The 26360-nt window shown below is 38.0% G+C and overlaps 2 protein-coding genes and 1 long non-coding RNA gene across 4 annotated transcripts; 2 read left to right on the forward strand and 1 right to left on the reverse strand.

Annotated features, from left to right (window-relative positions):
• Nucleotides 1–1132: 1132 nt before the first annotated feature.
• Nucleotides 1133–7206, reverse strand: LOC311292232 (Krueppel-like factor 9). 2 transcript variants are annotated; one of them, XM_084411840.1, is made up of 3 exons: nt 7117–7206; nt 6378–7030; nt 1133–2793 (listed from the first exon to the last, which is right to left on the reverse strand). In XM_084411840.1, the coding sequence occupies exons 2-3, from the start codon at nt 6877–6879 to the stop codon at nt 2510–2512; spliced, it is 786 nt and encodes a 261-aa protein (XP_084267966.1). In that variant the 5' UTR covers nt 6880–7030; nt 7117–7206; the 3' UTR covers nt 1133–2509. The 2 variants fall into 2 exon arrangements, with proteins under 2 accessions (XP_084267966.1, XP_084267965.1); XM_084411839.1 differs by having other exon boundaries at nt 7113–7193.
• Nucleotides 7207–11631: 4425 nt separating this feature from the next.
• Nucleotides 11632–13460, forward strand: LOC311292797. Its single transcript, XR_014627803.1, has 3 exons — nt 11632–11688; nt 13023–13093; nt 13371–13460. It is a non-coding gene; the product is annotated as an uncharacterized lncRNA (long non-coding RNA).
• A 5441-nt stretch (nt 13461–18901) lies between these two features.
• LOC311292395 (apolipophorins-like) lies at nt 18902–26096 on the forward strand (the record flags this gene model as incomplete). Its single annotated transcript, XM_084412059.1, has 12 exons — nt 18902–18985; nt 19531–19683; nt 19782–19926; nt 20604–20762; nt 20867–20985; nt 23133–23315; nt 23392–23547; nt 23946–24130; nt 24219–24401; nt 25312–25403; nt 25496–25665; nt 25941–26096. 12 exons carry the CDS (start codon nt 18902–18904, stop codon nt 26094–26096), a joined length of 1785 nt encoding a protein of 594 aa, XP_084268185.1.
• Nucleotides 26097–26360: the final 264 nt, after the last annotated feature.

The following is a 26360-nucleotide window of genomic DNA, read 5'->3' on the forward strand; positions in this document are numbered from 1 at the left end:
TTTTCCCCGCTCTACGATTGCTAAGCTATCTGGGTTCTGCCCTAAACCATCTAGAAAGCTATGTTCTGCATACTATAGACATCTACAGTACATTAACCAATACAAAAGCATAAGAAACAAGACTTTCCAGTACATCAAACTAAATACAAAAGATAGTAACTGAAATTAAAGACCACAAAACACTCACAAAAAAAAAAAAAAAAAAAAAAATTAAATCAGATTTGATCCAGTGGTTTGTGATGGCTGTCCAGAGTACTAGCTGCGAATGTGTCGAGTATAATGGGAGGGATATCAAATGCAAAGTTGAATCCGGACTGCTAAAAGAGGGCATTGTGAGTGAAAGTCCAAAGACGTGATCACAATGGTCTCAGTCTGTCGAGAATCACATACAAAGCCCACCGCAGCCCCAACACAGTGAACCATTGATGTCGTCAACGGTCAACAGATCCAGACGACTCACTACAGGAGAACTGCTACTAAAAGACGACATAAAAAACAAGAAAAACCCGGCCAAACATACAAGCATTGTGACGAATACATACTTTTAATTAGCTACAGAACAAACACAGTCTTCAATGCTATTCTGGTTTGGTTTGTTAAGTTGTCAGTTGTCATCCTGCTTCAAGTCACTGGCCAGCAGTAAACCTCAAAGCACTCTGAATATTGCATGATTAGAAGAACGGTATGATGAACCATTTTAAAAAAGCTGTAGTTTTGATACCAGACCAACTGAGTTCAGAGCTTTTGCATCCATTACACTCCAAAATGTAAAGCAAAATACAAACGAAAGTGAAAAGTCCACAAAAATCAAGTCCATTTTTTCCTCACACTGGTTTAAGCACTCAGACGAAGGTGCGCAACAAGACAAATGTATCGATTTATCGTGACAGGTTTTTATCCCCTTCCACAGTGTTCGTTCAGTTGAGCACTATGCAGTAGCATCTATGCAGTGAAACCCATCACACTAGCAGACGACTAGCATTATTGACAATACCAGTAAGAAAAAAAGTGCAATATTGCATGTGTATTTCTTTAGTCGAGAAGACCGACGCCTGACGGCATACCTGTAGAAAATATCCGACAGTAAACAATGGTGCAAAACAAGTATATTAAGGCTTTCTGAGTTTCCTGATGTGTTTTTTTTTTTTTTTTTTGTTCTCTGAGATAGTTGTAAGAGGTCCGCGGGCGGGACAGTTTTGGAGAGAGATCGTTTCCCGGGCTCTCCCGCGTGAATACACACACACACACACACACACACACACACACACGAACGTGACGCGCACACATTCGCACACAAGCAGCACTATTCTATTCAAGCGTGTACTGTCACCCCTAATATAAGGTGTATTACTTCTAGTAGTTCATATAACATCTTTACCATTGAAGCTGCAAGCATAGATATTTATCTACACGTATCCACATTACTATTAAACACATTGCTACATGTATCAACATTACATGGCCAAACAAAAGAGTTCCTCCAAGTGGAAAATAATAATAATAATAATAATAATAATATCAAATGCATGGTCTAATAAAATTAACAATAAAAAAAAAACCCTACTATTTCAGTTGCCATGCTTATACTACTAATAGAAAACGAAAGGAAATTAAGATGACAATAACTTATTACAATTTTCAGTAGGGAAAGCGATGTGGAAATGCGGCATTGCAGGCAGTGTTTCTACCCGGAAGAAACTCACTGGCCGTTTCGGTTTCAATCGATAACGTTGTTTGGTTTCAAAGGTGGTCAAGAATATAATTCGTTTAAGGAATGGATAAACTTGACATCACAACTTCAAGGTTTAGCAAAGCCGAGGAGTTATAAGAATGCATAAAGTCACTGCATGTGTTATGCGTGACTAATTCATGAGTAACACACAAATACTTTTGAGATAATTCTGCAACTGAACCTGGCTATTGCGTCGTACAGCATGTGTGGACAACAAAAACCAGAGAGGGTTGGCCGTTCTGGCTATACAAAAAGACATGACAAACAAGGTTGTGCGAAATTTTCGACGATAGATGGAACGACTGTAAAAAAAAAAAGACCAAAGAACGAGTAAACTTTCCCTTAAACTGTGACATATCCTTTAGGAAATTTCAAAAACATGGCTGACAAGTGAAACAACAACGATGGCCGACGGAAAACATTGTGCTGCTGGTAGCAATTTTGTCTGCATGCACCCAAAAAAGGCCATTACGGCATTTCAGATGAATCTAGAACACCCGAAGCAAGCAAATTAAGACCAATGCTGCGTTCGCCGTCACTTGTCGGTCATGTGATCGTTTAATCACGTGACTTGGGAATGTGCTTGAGCGTTTGTGTCTCCTTCGCCCGTTTTGGTCGTCACTGGTTGGGCGAAGGGGTTCGGAGGAAGACGTGGTGAAGTTCTTCATTTTTGGCCTGTGGAAGTGAGGACTGAGCTTAAAAGGATCCCAGCATGCACGGCGATCGAGTAAGCTGCAGTGTCTTAGAGACGGTGGTCACAGTGCAGAAGGCAGGGGTCTACATGGCAGTGCTGGCGTACTCTGAGGAGGCGGTGGCGGCGGCGGCGGGCTGGGTCGAAGCGGATCCCTGAGCCGAACCCTTGCGGTTGATCATGGAGGGGTGGAAGTTGGGGTGCCGGCGGGCGTGCTTGATGAGGTGGTCGCTGCGCATGAAGCGCTTGTCGCAGAGTGGGCACAGGAAGCGTTTCTCGCCTGTGTGGGTGCGCAGGTGTCGGGCCAACTCGTCGGAACGGGCGAACTTCTTTTCGCAGTCGGGCCAGGTGCAAGGAAAGGGCCTCTCACCTAGACAGAGCACATGGACGATCCACAACTCATTAGACGACATTAACGCCGTATAAAATACACAAGTGCACTATAAAGTAAGCAATGGCTTGGCACCTGCACTATCTACTATTCTAGATATAAAGCATACTAACTGATGAACCTCAGACAGCTACTATACTAGTTTTTTTAGCAACTAGGGCTGCACGATATATAAAAAAACGAATCAAAATATTGCAAATGTACATATGCATACTGTCTGTCATTCATGTTAATCAAAGATTAATCAGCTTTAACAAAGATTAATCGAAATTTAATTTATACAGTGAACACTGTAGTGTTATTTTACATTTAGGCCTACTACCTTTCTTTATATGTAACTTTGTTATATTGTATTTATCTATGCTTGTAATTAGTGTTTTTGTCAATTTCAAATTATTTATTTTTCATGCTGATCGAAAAATGATCTGATCCGTGACTCAAAAACTGTAATATGATCCGGACACTATTGATAATCAGATTGTAGTTAAATTTTTATTGATTACATGATTACATATTCACACAATGTTAGTAAATTATTCATAATTTATTGATTCTCCCTAATTCTTTTTTTTTTTTTTACTTTCTAAAAAAGCCCATCACTCTATTATACTACATGCAGAAAGTCTTCTAGATTTGTGAAATTGCACACAAAGGCCAGACACTAATCAAGTGACCGTCATTACATGAAAAAGGAGAGGCAACACGACACTTGCCACTGAATTTACAGAAATCATTTCATTTTTCATGTTTTCTCAACATTGCACATCTAACCAACTCCTGAAGAATGCATTTTAATAACTATTTGAATTATCACTCAGTCATTTAACCATGAATAACTATGTCTTTGGAAGGGTTTTGGCTTTAAATCACATTAAATTGCACAAATTCATATAATTTCATAATTACATGTAATGCAGGTAAACAGAAACTTTTTTTTTGTCAGCCACACCTCTTTTCACCTTATATATTTAATAATTAAGTCAATAATTTAAGAACACATTCGGACATTCATGGTTCTCTGATTCCGATTAATGATCTAGTGACATGCAGGTACAAAAATAAAGAATTTAATCTTTTTAGCATTTGTTGATTAGTTTTTATTTGACATGTTTATGATTTAATGAATTATTAGCTTTTCATTAAACTCCCTACCTCTCTGCAGTTCCTTCATAAACCCCAGTCTGGGAAACCCTGATGTAATGTAATGTTTAATGCCCTTCATGTTGTGGATAACTTTTTGTATTTTTATTCAATATGGTACAAGACTGTCCTATTAAAAGTATTCAGAATACATTAACTAAATTGTGTAATGTAATAGAATAGATTACACTACAAATAACTAAAAATGTCATCATCATCATATATTTGCAATCTGTAACTGATCTCCAGCTATCATTAACATACTGTACCAGGGTCACAGTCGACAGAACCAATCAGGCCATCACGAAAGTTAATCATTTGCATGTGTTTTTATGTTTTGTCAGTTTAAGAATTCAAGTGATTTTAAACCAATCAAGATCGATAAGACACGAAAGAGAATCCAAAATGCTAATTTTGGTGAGTAATTAACATAAGTTTAAACATTATATTAGGTTTTAATTGTGGTATAAAAATTGCCATTGTGAAATTTCCCTGGTATCTAAAATGTTGGCGTCATAAACTTATTTGTTAGATACTAGGTTACATGGGTCAAAAACAATAACTTTTTTGTGGCAGGTCCCGTGAAGAGAGGTTCGGGAGTAACGGAATACATGTAACGGCGAACGTAATCAGGATACAAAAATCTGGGAACTAATTTGTTACAGTTACGTCAAAAAAAAAAATTAAATACTATCAGGATTATAATGGTTTCACTTAAAACTAAATAAATTAGTATTTTGATAATAATGCTATTGTAGGGCTGGACGATATGACCTAAAATCAAAATCTCGAATAATTGAACATTGAAAACAGATCCGAGAGAAATAAACAGATCCGAGAGAAATAAACAGATCCGAGAGAAATTTCAAAAAGGAGAATTAAAAACAAAAGGAAAGAAAATAACTGTGTGTTTTAACTATTTTAATGAATAGTAACCAGGACAAATCAGGTGATGAGTATGTGATATGTAATGGCTGTGAAGTGCTGTATATGACAAACACATTAAGCCTATATCCAGCCTTTGCTTAGGATGAGCGCATTTAATTTCTTGTGTGTGTGTGTGTGTTCAGGAATTTTCAGTGACGGAAACAGTGACAATTTTAAGTTTGAAGAAGTAAAGCCTGTGTTTAGGCTATTAAGGAAATGCAATTTGGCCAAAGAAGAACTTTTACTTTAAATAGCCAAATGTCATTTAAAAGCAGCCTACTTCAGTGCAATAATATGTTGCCCTATCATCACGCTTAACACTGAGAATTAGAATATTTGTAATGTGACGATTGGGTGCAGATATTTAAATCAGAGAATATCACAGGTTCGAGTAGGCGGTGGGTGGATGATTTATATTAACAGCGAATTCAGTTGATATCTCTATTTGACAGCTGGTTCTGTCGCCATACTGGTGCATGCACAATTATTCTCCTAAATATAACTTTTCACTTGACTTCATTTACATATGTGACCTTGAGGTAATCCAAAAGTAATCAGATTACATTACTTTCATATTGCGGTGCTTGGATTATGTTACTAAATACTTTATGAAGTAATTTAAAACTGTAACGGAATAGTCCAATATTTTTAAAGTAACCCTAACTCTGTGTACTAATGATTTCTTAAGTGTAGTAGCTATCTGTACTTGCATTTTCTTAGTGTAGTAACTGTAGGCCTACTAGTTTATCTTACTATACAAGGTCCTGCACTTGTGTTCTGTTTAAAAACTATCACTTTGTCTGAACAGTAAACTAAATTCATGAACAAAAGCAAGTGATAAAGACCGTTTTGAACAGCTCATCATGAAGAGAGGCCAGGTGTGGCTTAAATGCCTCGTTTAGCTTTAGTCAAATAACAGAAAGTGCATTAACATGGGAACCGCGCACGCGCGCGTTCTGTAATCGAGCTCTGTTCATATGCAAATACAAGGTTCGTCACTATACTACTACTATACTCGTCCTCCCTCACGCGCTCCTTCCTTTGTTCATAAACTTTCTTTGTTCGGAGGCCACAGTTGGGAGTTTTCACTCTTTTGTTCAACTAACGAGAAGTGAATTACATTATTATCCACAAATTCACGTTTATTATCTCTATTCATAGCGGTTAGTGAGAGTTGACAGAGGGAGCCCCTGACAACAGTCAACAAACAAACGGCCGACCGTTAAAAGTTACTCTAACCGTGAGCTCCAATAAAACAACCCATAATATGGTTAAACCCTTCCAGCAGGGAATTTTAAAACGAATACATACACTATGAGCAGTTTATAAAACTGTATACATTTCATACGATCCAAGTTAAAATGACAAGGACAGCATAAATGCGCATATTCAAAGTACATAACGTTACGTGTACACACAAATATATTACGTGTATAATTAATGGTAATGATGCCTGCGGCGTAAGCGTCCATCCGCTCCCATGTGCTTCAGCTTACCTGTGTGGGTCCTGATGTGCGCTTTCAGGTGGGATGATTTGCCATATACCCTGTCACACCCGTCGAAAGTACAGGGGTGACGCTTGGTGGGGGACCGGGGTGCACCCCCTCCTCCCCAAAACTGCTGAGTGTTATTGTACTGTCCCGGGACAGGGGTGGCAGAGGGGGTCATGGTCGGCGTCGGGGTGGTGGAGTCAGACAACGTGGTGTAGCCGCTCTCTCCGCATGACGAGTTGCTGCTTTCGGAGTAGGCCGACATGGGACGAAACTTGCCGTGCAGGTCGGTGAGGATCTCCGCCACCGTCATCATATTGGCTCCCTCTAACCGGAGCGTCTCCCGCACCTCCCTGTCCTCGCTCGACCCGTCTGGCTCCCCGGCAGGAAGGCCCTGAGGAGGGGCCTGAGCCGCACCAGACACCGGGGTGGGTCGATGGAGGACGGGACCGCTGGATATCGACACCAGACACTCAGCGGCCAGATAATCCGAATAGGCGAACGACATTTTTTTTATATTTTTTTTTATTGCGACCGCGTTTAACGACACAACAAAAGTTCTGATGGAGAGCCTCGTTTCCTGAGCCCGTGCGGTTCTTCTCCAAAGACTTTCAACACGTTGTTTTTTCTCATCAGCAGCAGCGACCTTTGCTATTTATCTATGATGAATACAAACAAAACAAATTAAATGAACGATAAAAAAAATAAAATATCCAAAAGAAGTAAAAAATAATACGCTACCGACGTGTCTGCGTTTCAAGCCCCAACGTGGTGTCCTACATTGCCCCTCGTTTCATTGTGTCTGCTGCTGAAACCGGCAAAGCCCACGCCACGCCCCCGGTAGCGAATTTCGAAGTCCTACTACGGAGAAGGCTTGGCTAATGAATATTAATTACGTAACGCGCCGTTCGCCCGGTAGTCTTAACGGATTGGATGAAAAGCAGACGTGAGTAAATAGGCGTGGCTTAAGCAGGCGAATACACGAATCATGGCGAGCTCATAAATATTAGTTATAATGCGGGACCAGGAAGGTTACTAAGCAACTTCAGAGTGACTTAATTAATATTCATACACTAACATTTGCCATAGTAGGCTTCGTAATCTTCCTTCCAGTCGTCAGCATGCAAAGAGAAACACGCACCCGAATCACGTGGTGAACTGACGCGCCTACGGGCGTGGAGCAAAGAGAGAACATTTAATTATAAGTCAAACGACATTATAAGAAAAAATAAATTCCGCTCACAGTGCAGTTTGCTTCGAGTAGTGCATATTAATAATAGTAATAACAACTACTCAAATGAACTCTTATCATTTGGTGACGTTATATCGTAGGCTAAATGAAGATGTGGAAGGTGGTGTCCTCTTCATTTTGAAGCCTAATCTTCAAGACAAAACAGCTCTAATGGAGAAATGAGTAGGATTTAGTTCATGGAGTTAAATTTTGGTCTGTTTTTTTCTTCTTCAGTTTACTAAGATGGAGGCTGGTCACGACATGCCCTGTTTACACTCACTCATCTCTCACGAAGTTGCACTCTAATCCTAAAATATAGGTCCTCAGCTTTTTGAAATAGTTTCTACAGTTTCTAAACAACACCCTCTTGCCATAAACTAGTGTCATCAGAGTGCACAATGAACACCCCAGCAGATTAAGACCCCGTTCATCAATACAGGCCTTCAGCCGTTCCTCCCAAGACCAGATGGAGTCTGGTGTCAGAGTATTACAGCGAGCAACAAGCCATGAAAAGCCATGATTATGAGATATAGAGAGTCACTATAGATGAAGTAGGGCAACCTGAAAGCCCCAACAGATGCTGTGAATCATGCATGATGGCCTCCTCCCTTTTTTGTCCAACAGTTCATACAGTGAAATGTGTTGTGGAAAAATAGGTAGCGCTTTGGAGGATTGAAAGGAATAATGGAATACTGTTAGTAGGTCAGTGAAAATAAAGGCGTTGTAGATAGTTTGTGTGTGTGCGTGTGTGTGCTGTTCATGAAAGGTTTGGGGCCCACACACACACACACCATGTTGATCAAACTATTTATTTGCTTCTTGTGAATTAATTTTTTTAAAGAGTGTTTCAAGATTTTTACTGCAAAAAAAAAAAAAACCTATGACTTTTGCACTTGCACTCAAGCTTTTGTTTATTAATGTGCTTCACTGCACAGCTAGCCCAGAAGATGGGGCCAAAGTTGAGGACAAGCCTTTCTATTCCTCAACTGTTTTCAGTGAACTGACTCTTACTATCACTTATATTTAGACATTTAACAATTGTAAAGCCTGACATATGAAACAATAGTCAGAAAAATCTTTTTTTTTTTTTTTTATGTAACACCTATATATATATATATATATATATATATATATATATATACACACTACCGGTCAAAAGTTTTAGATCGGGAAGATTTTTTATGTTTTTAAAAGAAGTATCTTATGCTCACCAAGGCTGCATTTATTTGATTAAAAATACAAACAAAAACAGTCATATTGTGAAATATTATTACAATTTAAAACAGCTGTTTTCTATGTGAATATATAGTAAAGTGTAATTTATTCCTGTGATCAAAGCTGGATTTTCAGCATCATTACTCCAGTCTTCAGTGTCACATGATCCTTCAGAAATCATTCTAATATGATGATTTGATGCTCAAGAAACATTTATGATTATTATCAATGTTGAAAACAGTTATTTACATTTTTATTTCATGATGCTATGATGAATAGAAAGTTCAAAAGAACAGCATTTATCTGAAATCTAAAGCTTTTGTAACATTAAACACTACCGTTCAGAAGTTTGGGGTCAGTAAGAATTTAAATTTTATTTTTGGGGGAAATAAATCAAATAAATCAATACTTTTATTCATCAAGGATGAGTTAAACTGATCAAAAGTTACAGTAAAGACATTTATAATGTTAGAAAATATTCTATTTAAAATAAATAAATGCTGGTCTTTTGAACTTTCTATTCATCAAAGAATTTTGAAAAAAAAAAAAAATTGCACACAACGGTTTTCAACATTGAAAATAAGAGCATAAAACCAGCATATTAAAATGATTTCTGAAGGATCATGTGACAATGAGTAATGATGTTGAAAATTCAGCTTTCATCTGAGGAATAAATTACTTTTTAAAATATATAAAAAATAGAAAACAGTCATTTTAAATTGTCATAATATTTCACAATAATACTTTATTTTATTTTTTATTTTATTTTTTTATCAAATAAATTCAGCCTTGGTGAGCAGAAGAGACTTCTTTTAAAAACATAAAAAATCTTACCGATCTAAAACCTTTGACCAGTAGTGTGTATATATATATACACACACACACACACACACACACACACACACACACACAGTATTGTTGCTTCAGTCCATTAAGAGTAAAATCAGAGAAATCAATACCTCATGAATTTGGGAAATATAAGTAAAACAAATTAAGTTGATCAGAACAAATATGTTCAAACCAAGCTAAGAAACTCAAATATTTGAGTAAGCCAATTTAATTAAACAATAAGTAATGTGAATCCACTAAAACCAGATTTTTAGGCATGATGTGTGTCCAATCTCAAACAATCAATTAAGTGATATTCAGAGATCTTAACCACTTAACTGTCACCGTCCTGCTAGCAGTATCACACTTTTTTCATATCACATATTTTAGTAATCATCATGAATTAGGTATCATTCGAAAGCTTACGAACTCAAAAACATGAAAATCCCCTAGTGGGCGGTGTCAGGTTTCATATTATTCTTTCACTTACTGTGGTAAAAATCAGACACACAACCCACGACCTGAAGGGGGACGTTTTTACAATTATACTAAAGGGCTTTTACTTGCTATAAAGTATAAACTATTCATCAGATGGCAGAAGGCATGCTTATTTTCTTTAAAAATATGGTAAAAATTGTGGTACTTACAATGGAAGTGAATGAGGCACATCTTTGGAGGATTTTAAAGCACAAATGTGATGCAATTAATAAAAACAATTACATTCATTTATCTGTTAAAACCATATTAGTCATATTTATGGCTTTAAAGCTTTTCAGCATTGACTTGTCATAGCAGCAAGGTTGTAAAATTGAATATACTGTAACTGTACACAAAAAAGCTAGTAAGTGATGTTTAACTCATAAATCATGATACACATTTTGTTTACACTTTTTCATGATACCTTTGTAACAGAGAGTATTTAAGTGTTTACAGATTGCCTGGCTCCCTTTAAACGCAAAATTTTTAACAAACATTGTAATTCAAATAATGAAATGATAATTAAACGTTTCAAAGGTAAAACTTTGCTCAATGCTCAAGCCATGCCAAATCCGTGAGCATGTTATGAGAAGGCAGAGACTCAGTTCAAGATGTCCATCGGTATGCTGCCAGATTTTGTTAGCTGGATGGTCCCCTGGTGGGCATCTGTCTTCTGATTGGTGTCTGAATGTCCTGTGGGTTTTTACAAAGGCTTAACCCAACATCTATCCATTCACTTATGTGGTTATGCCTTCCTAGTAATGGTCTCTTCCTATAAGTGGCATTACTTTAAATCCAATCACTTATGGCTATGTCTCCGGTTTGTCTATCGTGCCAAAATCTCTGTTTAATTATGTTGCTTATCTTCTTCAGTGGTAAGTGTTTAATATCCTATTCTTTAATATACTCCTTTGAATATTTCGACTAATATAAAATGGTCAAGTAGCCTAAATGATTGCTTCTCTACAAAGTTTTGTGTAAGTGTTAGTACTTCTGCATTCAATGATGGTTTTTAACTTGCTTATGTTTTTATAAGCTGACTGCCACAAACTGCACCAAGGTCAACTTTGCAAGTCTACTTGCTCTGGTAAGAGAATATGTTGATAAATATGTTTTTGCTATTCCTTAAGAATGAAAAATTGCAAAAACAGTATTTACTTTATAATTTGTACAATTAAGGATTTCACCAAATGGATGTTTTGTCAGATTTAGCTCACTTTTGGGGACAAATTTGTTCCTAAAGTATAAATAAACACACACACACACACACACACACACACACACACACACACACACACACACACACACACACACACACACACACACACACACACACACACACACACACACACACACACACACACACACACACACACACACACACACACACCCACACATATATGACTTGTGTGTACAGATGTGCAGAAAGGGCAAAGGCACACCTATAGATACAGTACAACGATAACCAGTGCCTGGAAAGGTCCTTCCTCAGGAAGCAGTCAGTTAGCTTTGGATTGTGTTGTTGACATTGATGTCCGGCCAGGATGTCCAGAAATGATATTAAAGGTATGTTCTATTATGTCAGTCATGTTATGCATGCAATTTTGTCATCCAAACATCTAAAAATTTAAACTATGATGTAGTTTTTAAAAAAATTGTATGTGAAACATTTTTACATTTACACTTACAAATATTGAGTAAAAGCCAAGAAATCAATGAAATATACCTTATGAATTTGGTAAATATAAGTAAACAACAACAACAACAACAACAAAAACACACACACACACATATATATATATATATATATATATTAAGTAGATCAGAATAACTTGGTACCATGACAAATTGGTACACTGTAAGACACAAGTTAAGCAACTCAAATCTCAAATATTTGAGTAAGCCAATTTAATAAAACAATATTTATGAGTAATGTGAATCTACTTAAAAAAATGTAGGTATGTCCAATCTCAAACAATCAATTAATTGATATTTTCTGAGATTTTAACCCCTTAACTGTCACCGTCCTGCTAGTGGGACGCTTGGCGCTCTTTTTTATCGCCTTTTTCATATCACATATTTTAGTAATCATCATGAATTAGGTATCAATCGAAAGCTCACGAACTCAAAAATCATCATGTGAAAAAACGTTTTGAAATTGGACATTGCGTTACCATGGTACCGGTACTTTTAATTCTTTTACCAGGCTCCTCCCCTAGTGGGCGTTGTCAGGTTTCATATTACAAAAATGTATTTTAACTACTTTACAATCAAAACCTTTACTAATTTTGACAAAACACATTTCGACGTAAAGGTCTGAGTCTCAAGGTTCCATATTTTGTGATAGAAGTGAAAATTTATTAATTTGTTACAGGAGAATGCATAAAAAAAAAAAAAAAAAAAAAAAAAACAATGGAATGTACGTGACATTCGGTGGCTATTTTTTAGGACTATCTCATATGAACTTCAATTTTTGTGAGATCAACCTCAAATTATTTAGTGAAATATATTTTATATAAAATAAAATACAAGATTTAGTAAAATACATTTGATTTACAGTAAATTTAAACTTCCATAACTTTTTCACACTTAGTAGTTCTCTGCTGAGTGTCTTCTTTAAAACAAGACCGAACTTAGATCTATATTCCAAAGCATTCTTGAATTACAACCGTTTAAGTTTGGATAGTGCATTTTCACGTCTATTCACAAAAATTGGGGTGACAGTTAAGGGAGTTATATATTTATATTTTTTAGAGTGTTATAACTTTTATGGACTATTAATGGACACTGACACAGGGCTTTTGATTCAAACTTAGATAATAGTTAAAATAATAGCCGTTATTCACATACTAATGCCTTTTATGTATTATGTTTAATCTATTCCATTTTTATATATATAGCTGAGGAACATACAAATAAAGCATAGCTCATCGAAAAGAGACAATTCGGTGCTACGCTTGAAAAACACAAGGTAAATTCAAAGTTTCTCACTCATGCTCTTCTAACTAAACCTTTTCTGTGTTTGCATCCAATTATTACAAAAAAATTGTAAAGTCACTGTTATTTTATATCTGGCTCAAGGTGTCAGAATTAATCAGAGTGATATAAACTTATTAAAAAACATAGTACTTCGGTTGAGGGTCATGCCATTGACTATAATTCTTGACACACTAGAGTTAGTCTGTATTCATCATGGATGGGACGAGTGTTGAGAGGTTGAAGGTCCATCTGGTGTTTTGATTTCTCAGAGAGTCATTGGAGAAGACCCCCCTGCGGTTCTCGCTCGAGGGGGGAAAGGTCACAAAGCTCTGCCCACAGGAGGCTGAGCAGGTGTGGACCCTCAACATCAAGAGATCCATTCTGAGCATGTTCCAGACCTCTCACTCGGGACGAGTCAGGGAGACGCTGAGAGAGGTGAGAGAGGAAGTGGAACTCACTCTGTACGCAGTTCCGCACAGGCCAGCTTTTGGACAACAAACATATGCTCATTTTTGAAAATGTATTTGAGAAAAATGCAAATATAGTTATCAGCATATTAGAATGATTTCTGAGGGATCATGTGAATGAATTCGGACACTGAGTGTGCCGAAGGGCTGCCGCTTTTGCATGGTTTGTGCTTGCTGTTTGATAATTATTTGAAACTTATTTATCTTGAACTCTGTCATGGAAACTATATATATAAACCTTAATTAAACAATTGTTGCAGGCAGCATACGGAGGTAGGAAACAAGGCACATCTGAATCCAATTAACTGATGCATTTTTGAAGGCAGCATAGATGAATCCTTCGCTGACTATGATATCCCACAATCCTGTGCGTTCCATTCCATGACAGTTGAGCTAAAAATAAATATGGCGTATGAAAATTGCGGTTGGTAGTCAGTTTGTGTGTAAATGTACATTTTTGACCTACTTTGCCCACTTTTTATGTCATATAGCGAGAAATTACTATTGTAGTAATTAAATATTGGCTTAGTTGTCAGCAAAGCTTGCTCTATTTTGTTGTAGATCATTAAACCGTTACGCTGACTTAGAAATCTGTCTGAAATCAAGGTGCATCCACACCATGACGTAATTAACGTAGTAAAATAGTCGCGTCCTCGTAGAGCTCAAAGATGTACATTGTCACGGCCTTGCGACCAAAGACAGCCTCCATGTGATCATTTTCTGACAGTGTCAGAAATGTAGCATGATCCTCTCACAGTGTGTTTGCTGCTACGACCTACATCCACTGAGTAGCCAATAAAAATGCAACGTGAAATGCGTATTGATAAACGCTCTAAAACTTAAAACTACTTACCTCAAGCTCCATTTGCAAAATTGGCACGCCAAGTTGGCCTTTTTTTCCCTAGCCATGACCACGTCCATAATCTTTTCTTTCGCTTCCTCCTCTTTTTTTAGCGCACATAAAAACCACAATTGCCAAAATCCAAATAGCTATTTGTTCACCACTAGCGCATACTGATGACATTTTATTCTGCTATACTAACTGGCTTTGTAGCCAATGATTCAAGAGGTGTCATCATCGTACAGTCTACATGCATGTCGTACCCAAGTTTATTAGATCCATGTCATACAGTGTGATTTGTAATGATCATAGGATTGCAGAAATCGCACAGTCTGTAGCAGGCATAAGCTTTGCACCCATGGAGTCCGAGGCAGCCATATTTGAAGGCTGAGGTGCATGCTGTGATAGGTGCAATATTAATGATGTTGGATTATGTTTTCTCTACAGACTGATGTGTATGGGACATGTATGAGTTATTATGAACAGAGAGGACCATCACTGACGAAGACCCGAAACCTCCAGCAGTGCCTCAGTGACAGAATCAATCAGTTTTGGAGGAACTCTGTCCCCCTGAAGGAGGGCATGGTGGGCCCCAATTTTTGCACACCACACTTAACATTCATATAACTGACCCAACGAGAATTTGTCTTCAGTTTGAGTGTCCCTTTCGTTTGATTAGACAGTGAGTGCAGGGCTCACGTGCATCCAGCTCTATGATGGGACAATGCTGAAGAAGGTCAACTGTACAGAAACAGTGTCACTGATTCCCCTGCCAGGCTTGTTAGAAGCAACAGAGACCAAAACCGTCTCAAGCCTAACCCTACTCAGAACCCTTGAAGTGATTCCAGTGGACTTGGGTAAGACTAAGATGGCTTTTGATCCAATATGATCACATTACTCTTTTTCAGAGGCGTATTATACTTAATGCCATATTTCTACTACAGTTTGATAAGAAAATGAATACTTCTTCTCTGATACATTTTGAGGACTCTCTACCCTTTTGAGGAAGGGTAGAGAAACCACGAAAAAGCTACAAACCGATCGTTGATAGCGATAACTTTAACTGACTCTTTTGATCAATTAGATTCTTGTGAATCTGTCAAACTGGTTTGAAATTTTTTTTTTGAATATATAACAATGTGCAATGGATTGTCTCCTTAAAGGCTCACCCAAAACTGAAAATTCTGTCATTAATTACTCACCCTCATGTCGTTCCAAACCCGTAAGACTTTCGTTCATCTTCGAAACACAAATCAAGATCTTTTTGATGAAATCGGAGAACTCTCTGCATTTGACAGCTATGCAACTGAAACTTTGACGCTTCAAAAAGATCATAAAGAGATTTTAAAACTTATCCATATGAATTGAGCGATTTAGTCCAAAATGTTCTGCAACGACACAATCGCTTTATATGATGTATAGATTGAATTTTGGCTTCATTCACATATACATTCATCAACGCACACATCAAATATGGTAAACAGAAGCTCACGCATTATTCTTAATTATTCTTTATTCTTATCTGTAATTTCAGGGCAGATCACCGGCCACTTGGCCAGTATTGTGTTTGAGGCTGAAGGCCGAACCTCAGGCAGACCTGGTGGACCATTAGTTCAAGAGGTTTCCAACACCGTGAGGAGGTTGTGTGCTTACCTTGCAGATCAACAACAGGTGAGGTCAGGCACTGATTCACGGCATTAAAGCATTTCTTTAATTGATGATGCCAGGTTCCTCTCACCTCTCTTCATTATTCTTAGCAATCAGAGCTTCTGCTCAGTCTGGTGCTTCAGTTGCGATCAATGTCATCCCATCAGTTGAGAGACTTGTGGCATGAGGCCTCCTTCAAATGCAGAGACGACTGGTTGGTCATTCAACAATTATTATATAGTTTTGAAGTTAAATGTACACTTTTTTGCTTGTGACTTTAATTTTGTTATGCTAAAAATCATATTATCTTTAATTTATACAATACAGTGTTGTTGTGATCTGATCACATAATCCCGATTTGGTCCCACTTTATATTAAGTGGCTTCAAGTACTATGTGCCTACATTGAAATTAATAATTTGATACAATGGACTTATTGGGCCCTATCTTGCACCCAGCGCAATTGACTTTGTACACCGACGCATGTATCATTCCTATTTTGCACCCGCACACAGCGGACTTTTCCCTCCACAGACGCACGTCGGTAAATTAGGGAATGAACTTGCACTCCCGGGGGCGGTTCAGCGAAAAGAGGAGGCGTGTTCCGGCGCAAACGTTCCCTCATGCTATTTTGCAGGTTTAGAAAACAATTCCGCCACAGACCAGGAAAAACCTAGTCTAAAGTCGTTTACATGTTGCGCACTATTTTAAGGGCTCATGCTAGGCCATAATGTAGCGTGCACAACGCACTTACACTTTGATTCTCTCATCTACATATAATTTTTGCAAATCATAGGCTACATTATTACAAGGAAAAATATTAACACACGAGGGAAATCATTGTTGTGTCCATGAAGATGTGAAAAAATAGGCATAAATCTAGCTTACACATTTACCCAAATTATCATACGCCTGTTTTAACTGAAGCTAATTTGGGTGGGTTTCTCCCATCCCCATACGATGTCCCTTCTCTGTCTTTTACGGCCCTGACGAGAACGTCGGTCTCCTCGGCTGTGATCCGCTCCTGGCGTGCGCCTGGCAAATCCACCGTTATAATAGCAATCCGCCATAGAACAAGCGCGCCTGCTCTTAAAGGGAATGTGAGATGACTCTCTGATTGGTTTATTTCACGTTACGCCCAAACCATACCTATGAGTAATGTAGCTACTTAAGACCAACCCATTTTAGATTTGCGTCGGGCGCAAGAGTCATTTATCCCGCCGGTATAATAGCAACAACGCCCGAGATCCGCCCACAAAGTTACTTGCGTTTCGCGTTTGATACTTGCGTTTCAGATCGTTAAAATAGGGCCCATTGTGTACATACATGTTTTTACATTGTACTTATATTTTGAAAATACCTGCATGTAATTACAGCTGTAATTAATTTATGTAAATACATTTGTAATTACACTGTTGACCCATCCCTTACACTGTTGTCCCTAACCTTACCCGTATCACTCCTCAACAGCAGCAAAAGTGTTTTACAATACAACATCAACACAATAAGTACATTGTACTTATTTTTCAATGTAAATACAAAGTACTTAAAGCCACTTAATATAAAGTGGGACCATATATAATTTCTAGGTTTTTTTTATTTTATTTTTTATGCTTTTTGCATTGTTGCAAATTAGCTCAAAAGAGAAATATGATTAATGTTTGGATCAGTAAATAGAAGTTGCTTGATGTAGTTAATATTATAATAAAATACAATGTTTTTACAATGTCTTGTTATATATGTTATTTTATGATGTTAATGTTGATTCTGGTGTCATGGCAGGCAGCCACTTGTAGATATGCTGTCAGCCTGTGGAACTGAGGACTGCATCATTGTCACAACAGACCTCATACTGAACAAAGAAGTTGACCTGGAACATGTCCTACCCCTCCTCAATACTATCAGTTTTACTTCCCACCCTACTTCATCCATGATTAGCCACCTCAGTGTACGGTTTTGAGTGATTCACTGAATTCATTTGAATTATTTATAATACAAGACTGAAAGCTCTATCTAAAACCGAATGGATTTGCTGGACTTTTCTCCTCCAGGCTCTTCTGGAGATACCTCTTATCCGTCCAAAAGCACTACTGGTTGTGTCTTCAATGGTCCACGGCTTTTGTCAACAGGAACAGGGTCAATGCAATGAGATTTCTGAAGTCCAGCAGTTCGTCCATGTTCTGAAGCAGAGTCTTGAGGCAGGATGTGAAGTGGATGATCATTTTCAGATCACAGAGGTACAGTAGAAAGATGACAATAACCATAGACAGCAGAGATATGCGATCATGCAAGCACCAAAGGATTCGATACAGGTTAAACTCAACTGGCAGCATTTTTTTTTTGTGTGGCAGAATGTTGATTACCACTCACCCCTCATTTTGTAACACAATGTTGATTTTTAACTTCGCAAAAATCGAAGTTGCATATTTTCAATTTACAATGGAAATGAATGGGGCCAATTTTTTTAAGGATTTAAAGGAAATGTAAAGCTTCTAAATTTAAAAAGCACTTACTGTACATTAATTCTTCTGTTAAGACTTGTGTTGTAGTTAAGCTCTAAAATTGTTTAAATAATAATTTTAACAGTAATTTTAGGGTTTTATGACGGGTAGCAGGGAAAGGACAAGGACATGTGGATCTAGTTTCAGCGTTCATTTAATAAACAACCAAAAACAAAGTCGATAATCCAGTATGGTGAGAAAAAGAATTGCAACAGCTTCACATATAGGTAAAGACAATAACCGACAAGGAACAGAACTAAACAGGGGGTATAAATACACAGGAGTAAAATAGTACATTAACAAGGAACAGGTGAACACAATGGGTAAATATAGCTGCAAGCAGCGATGACGGGCCAGAGCTCCGGTGCCACCACCACCCCGGTGGCTTTAGGGCAACTGTGCACGACGGGCAATATGAATTTAAACCCGGTAAATGTAAAAGGACCATATAAAAGTAATCTGAATATGCCACATTTACTGCAGCCACTATACACAGGACTAAAAAAGTACATTAACAAGGAACAGGTGAACACAATGGATAACTATTGAAATAAATGAGCACACACAGGAAACAAGGCAACCAAGGCAAACAGGAACAAAATATAGGAAGTCAAAAGAAGAGTCCTAGAACTGAAATGACATGTGACAGGTTTATGGAGTTTCAATTTCATGGTGACAGAGTTGGCAAACTGGATATAACATTACACAGGAAAAATAAATAGTGATTTTTTTTTTTCACATGAAAATCATGTTAACTCATATTGTTTATATCTTTTGGCTATAGTGATTGAGTCATTGAGTATTTTATTAGCCAATCACTTCCATTGTAAGTGCCTCAGGCTAACCCAGAGTTTTGCTTTTTATGTAGAAAAGGTATGTATTTGGTGGTAATTAACATTATGCCACAAATGATGTCAATTAACTCTTGAAGAACCTGGAATATTCCTTTAATCTGTTCTGCATCTCTCGTGCAGCTTCTGCATGTGTTGAAAGCAGTGGAGACTGCTGGTGCGGCTGGATCAGATCTCATCTCCACACTGAGCCGCTGTGTGCAGAATCATTCTGTGCCACTGGAGCTGCGGCTGGCCGCTATACGAGCGTTCAGGAGAATCCCATGCCACCATGACGTCAGTATCACCAAACAACAGCGACGGGTTTACATTGATGTTATGTCTATTACGGCATAACTTACGTCCTTGCGTTATGTTCTTTTTTATGTTATCAGAGGAGAGCCCTTGCTCAGGCATTTCAAAGACAGCAAGAGAACGTGGAGGTCAGAATTGCAGCATATCAGCAGCTCATGCACTGTCCAAACCAGGAGATTTTCACAATTGTGAAGAAAACGTTAAGCAATGAGAAGTCCAGTCAAGGTATTGAAAAAAACGTATTTTTAGTAACTCAAATGTACTACATTAAATCAACACTATCACAAAAAGTTTGAAATTCTAATAATTATAACATGAATCGACAAATTGATAACACTTTTCCATAAGGTCCCATTTGTTAACATTAACTAACAATGAAATGAGTAACGTTAGTTAACTGATGTTAACAAATGGAACCTTATTGTAAAGTGTTACCGATAAATGTTCAAGAGTAAATTCTGGTAGTATCACTCCATCTGGTGTGTCTCATAATAAATCACACATTATATTTGGGGGGGGGGATCTTTTTTTAAAACATGTTTAGTTCCAGTCCTGTTAGATTCAAAATTAGGGTTGTGGGGTTAAAGGTCAGTGCAAAAAACGTCTAATAAAATATGGCTTTAAAAAAAAATCAGCAAGGTCAATATGAGTGTAAACATCACTAAACAAAAAAAAGTGTCCAAAAAAATAAAAAAATAAAAAATGTGTGGTGAAATAAAAATAAATTAACCCTAACCCTAACTACATCATTATAAGTCACACATGGGGTAAAATGGCAGAATGAGCCAAATACTGTATGTTCTGCATGGAAATGGTTGTATATTTTCAACTTTCATGTTTCCCACAGTCTTCAGCTGTGAAATGAGACCCATTTTCATACAATCTCTACGATATATCCACAGTTGGGTCGTTTGTTTGGAGTCACCTTTTTAATATCCAGAAAACAGAAGACCCTCTGAAGAAAGACCTGATGGAGTCACTGCCAGATGATATTATAAGTAAAGACTTTGAAGCTGAACCATGGAAATATTCTTCGCATATGGACTACACAGTGGACACAGGTACTAGACATAATGTAACTTTTCCAGCTGTTTCCAATAGTTTTCTATTTATGACACTTTGATTTGCTGCCATTTGTAATGTCTGGGTTGTATGTCTGCTCCAGGAGTGGCTGCTGCAAACATCGAGGGAACTGTGGTTTTCTCCCCTGAATCTTTTCTTCCACGTTATGCTATGGCGAATCTGACAGTTCACATCCTAGGCAGAGCATTCAATCTTCTGGAGGTGAATCTGTTCGACATCTGTTTCCCACAAAACATAAAAAAATGAAAGCTGACCCTATTTACTATTTAGTGTACTGTTGTGTAGTAGAGTAGTTATTGTCTTCATAATCTTCTAATCTAATAACTGATTTCACACATGAAATGACTCTAGGCATGGGCAGGGGTGGGCTGAGGGGTTAGGCATCGCCCCATACCCATGCTTGCACATCCAGACCACCATAGAATATGTTGAGGTGGCCTGGGTTTGTATATAGACTGAATATTTGTTCTTACAAGCCCCCTTTTACACCTCAGTGTGGAGGTCAAGGAAGAACGGGAGAAGGCGGCAATGAGGTTGCACTCCAGCTGAGGGGAGGAAACTATCATCAAGCTTGAAACGAATTGCTTCTCATTTGGTCAATCAATGTTTAACTTGGCCACTGCTCGAGTAACAATCTGGATCTGCTACTCAGATGTGCCAGATTGAGGAAGCTGCTCTGTCAAAGCAACGGCCTGCTTGTCTACATCCAACCCCTCAGAGTCAGATGCAAAACGATACCATTATCATCTCCATGTGAAAATGGTGACGTCATGCGCATGCATATTGCATGTTCAGTCTACAGACGCAAAGGGCCCTATTTTAACGATCTGAAATGCAAGTATCAAGCGCGAAACGCAAGTAACTTTGTGGGCTGGTCTTGGGCGCTGTTGCTATTATACCGGCGGGATAAATGACTCTTGCGCCCGACGCAAATCTAAAATGGGTTGGTCTGAAGTAGCTACATTACTCATAGGTGTGGTTTGGGCGTAACGTGAAATAAACCAATCAGAGTGTCCTCTCACATTCCCTTTAAGAGCAGGCGCGCTTGTTCTATAGCGGATTCCTATTATAACGACGGATTTGCCAGGCGCACGCCAGGAGCGGATCACAGCCGAGGAGACCGACGTTCTCGTCAGGGCCGTAAAACACAGAGAAGTGACGTTGGGGATGGAGAAACACACCCCAATTAACTTCGGTTAAACAGGCGTATGATAATTTGGGTAAATGTGTAAGCTAGATGTATGCTTTTATAATAAACTGTCTATCTATCTATCTATCTATCTATCTATCTATCTTAATAATGTATGATTTGCAAAAATGAAAACTGCTGCTTCTGTGTAGATGAGAGAATCGAAATGTGTATGCACGTTGTGTACACGCTACATTGATTATGGCCAAGCATGCGCCCTTAAAATAGCATATAATAACATGCGCAACGCGCCACTGACTTTAAACTAGTTTTTTTCGGTCAGTGGCGGAATTGTTTTCTAAACCTGTAAAATAGCATGAGGGAGCGTTTGCACCAGAACACGCCTCCTCTTTGCGCTGAACCGCCCCCGGGAGCGCAAGTGTATTTCTTAGTTAACCGACGTGCGTCTGTGGAGGGAAAAGTCCGCTGTGCGCGGGTGCAAAATAGGAATGATACATGCGTCGGTGTACAAAGTCAATTGCGCTGGGTGCAAGATAGGGCTCATAGTGTTTCTTTACAAAGTGACATCGCCAACTACTGGCCTGGCATACATAACACCGCATTTTTAGTTGTTTTCGCGGATCCCTGTGAATAGGGATCATTTTGACAACGTTGACAAAGCAACAGCTCGACGAGGCTGTCTACACTTGATGCATCAAAGCAGATTCTTTAATCGCGCCATCTAGTGGTCTGTTTCTCCATGACAACAAATACTATAAAACTGATAACAGACTGCTCAAGCAAATACTGCGAGTCATCTTGAGGCAATGAAATATGTGTCAAGAATCATAATAAGAGGGATAATTTCGTGATACAGTGTCCCAAAGAGGTTTATTTTGTATAACAATCTGCTGTCTGAACACTATCCCTTAGCCTTGCCACGGCCCCCTTTAGAATCATAATAAGAGGGATAATTTTGTGATACAGTGTCCCGAAGAGGTTTATTTTGTATAACAATCTGCTGTCTGTACACTATCCCTTAGCCTTACCACGGCCCCGTTTAATAACCCCGTTCCCCCCGGAGGTCACACCACCTAGTTTGGGAACCACTGGTCTAGGCCATGTAGGGAACTGGATAATGTTAGCAGAAAACAAATATTTTAGTAGTTTTGTAGCAAATGGTAAGTTCAATGATAGTATTTTTTATTTACTTGTTTAGATTAGCCTAAGAATGGAAAACCTAGAGCCTATTCTGAAGACAATCTTTGAGGAGCATCCTCTAGCATCTGCTGATCACTCCAGACCTAAGGCTCAAACAGACTCCACGAGGCATGGACAGAATGATAGAAACAGTGACGGTGATGGCTGTCAATCCACAGCATTAAATTCCATCAAGACTAAGGTGAGAGTCTTGCGGATGGTGGTTTTGTGTCTTTTATTTGGCTCTACATCAAACATGACCGTGTTGACTGTTTAAGTTCACAGAGCAGAGGAAAAGAGACAATACCTTCCGATGTTGGATAAATGTGAAGATGTTCGGCAATGACCTCACCTTTATGACCTGTGATGACCTCCAAGCATATCAGAGAAAGCTGTCACTTAGTACAGCTGGTGTTGTTGTCAAGTTGTTAAAGGTAAGAAATTCTTTCTCAAGATGTTACTTAAAGGAATATTCTGAGGTTTAATATTCACTCTTTCACTAGTTTTAGAGTGAAAAAAATCACTTACAAACCTCACCTGTGTAAAGTTATATCCAATTTTACAACTTTGTCATCATAATAATATAACACAACATCTAAATCCCGGACTGTAAAGTTCAAACACTGAAATTCAACACCAGTTTTGACAGAAGAATAAATGTAATGTCTCCTGCAATAGGTTTGTATACATCCAAGGTCAAAAAACACTTAGATTTTCTCATAATATACATTTAACTATATAATATAATCTACAATAATAATAATAATAATAATAATAATAATAATAATAAGACTGAACCTTATCCTTGTTTTATTTTTTTCCTTTTTCTCAGGGTCAAGAGGTTAAAATCAGTCAAAGGCCAATTGTTCTGTCAGAGGAACTGGTTTTACCATCTCTCTCTGGATTACCCATGAGGCTAAGCATCAACATGTCCACTCTGTTGTCCCTCCGACTTAAAGGCAACGCTAACTATAAGAATTGGTCACATTTTTCTCTGGCTGGCTATGTCAAACCAAAGTATGTCTGAAGTAGTTTTAATAATGGCAGTGTGCTGTCAGGTTGAAGTTATGATGGCAAGTCATCTCCTGTTTGTCCTCTTACGCAGTGCACTGGTTGCCATCTCTGTGAGAGCTGGAGTGGATGGAGCGTTTGGTCGTGTGGGATTAGAGTGGGTCACTCAACTCAAAACCTTCACCAGCTTGGATGGAGCTGTATATCTGCACCATGGGCAGAGCCTGAAAGTGGTTCTCAATACTCCAGAAGATGTCATGGATATATTGACCTTCAGGTATGAACAATATTTATGTTTTTTTGTTGTTGTTTTTTTATATGTAAATTCACTTTGATATGTCATTTGGTGGAAATAAAGACCGAAATGTCAGGATGGTATAACTTTCCTGATACCATAATGAAGAAAAGAATGCATCAATAATATGAATGAAATTCTTGGAAAGAAAACCTTAAGTAGTTTGGAATGATCTTCTATTCGTATTTCTTAGAAACTAAAAAAAAAACTTTCAACAAAATTGCTACAATGCTTATTAAAACATTTGTCCTCTAAATTAAAGTCATGTGGTGCGCACAACATTTAGAAGCTTGCATGAACAACATAAAATGGGAAATTAAATCATTAAGACCACTGCAGACAATAATTCAGATATTATTTTATGACCAGGCAAAACTGGTTCAGTCTGTAAAATCTAAACTATATATTCTTAAAAGATTTTTCTATTTCTTAATTGTAGCCACTTTTATTTGTCAGTCTACGTTTACGCACCTAAATCAGATTGATGACTCAATCAGACTGAAAAGCCTTCATGTCAACATCTCAGTTGATCTGACTGAGCTTGATCTGAATAAAACTTTAATTGGATTAGAAGGTGTGGTGTAGACCTGAAATAATCTGATCAATAGGAATAAAACTAATGTAAATGCTTGAATCTTAACAGTGGGTTTCAAAAATACCTTGCGCACATGCAGTGCCTTGATGCGCATGTTTACCAGAGCTCTCACATAATAAGACCTCTGTTTGCATACAATTATGTCTTACAAGCTGGTCAGTGGGGAGACAGAAAATTTGATAAATATTTGCTATAAAAGTGGATTGGATTCATTAGGAATGACAAAAATGAATGCATGTAAACATAGCTATTGACCAAAACAGTAGTTTTATCTTGACTCTAAAATTGTCGAGACAGCTCCAGAATGTTTCGTGTGAGCGGGGACAGTAAAGAGGAGCTCATGGCTACAAGAAATCTCAAGGAGAAGAACACTTGCACTCCTAAAACATGTGAGTTTGTTTAAAAACAACATTAGCTACACATTTCTTTAAAAAAAAAAAAATGTATGGAAAGAAGTTCAATCCGCTTGGTTTTTTTGCAGGGTCTAAGATGGTTGGATGGCAGTTATGCTCTGATGTCACTTATCCTTTGACATTGATGGGAAAAGGCTTCCCACCACTTGGCCCAGTTCTTTTTACTCTCAGACTCCAAAAACTGGACAAAGGTCTCAACCAGTACCTCTTGGAGGCGGCCTATACTTTTGCACCCCAGGTAGGCAAGATATCTGACATCAGGGTGTACAGGATTTGTCCAAGTTTAACATGTTCCTGGATCAACATCTTTGTTGATCCTGAAACAACATTCCAATCAATCAATCAGATTTGAGGGAAAAGTTAGGCTTTAAGTTAAGTTTAGGCTTACAACCAGGGTTAGGGGCTTCTACATTGGTGTAATTTTCCTATCACTTCCGTCTGATTTAAATATGTTGATCCAGGAACATGTCTTACTTGGCAAAATCATGGTGACCCTTACATCAATCCATTCAGGTTAAGAAGGTCAAAATAACGCTCTTTCTGTGGATCTTTGACAGCGGAATTCCTGGATACCGCTGGAAGCCACTCTGCTTCTCTTTCTTGGCACGCCACAATCCACTATCCCCAGAGATGTGTCCCTGGATGTCAATCTCAGTCCGAAAAGGCTGATTCTGAAAATAATACATCCCCTGAAAAACATTCTCATTCAAGGTTTCAAACCCACTTCAAAATGGATTTCCTTATGGATATTTAAAGGCTGCTTTCACACAAGAACATGATACAATTGCATCAAACACAATATTTATCGTATGAAATAGTTTCTGTGAATGTTTTCTCATCCTTTTTCTCACAGCGCAGCTTGAAGAATTAAACAACCAACATTCAGGCAGAATCGAATTACTGATTGACAACATCCACCATTATTTTATCAAG

This window comes from Rutilus rutilus, assembly GCF_951802725.1.
Source record: "Rutilus rutilus genome assembly, chromosome: 6".
Classification (NCBI taxonomy): Eukaryota; Metazoa; Chordata; class Actinopteri; order Cypriniformes; family Leuciscidae; genus Rutilus; species Rutilus rutilus.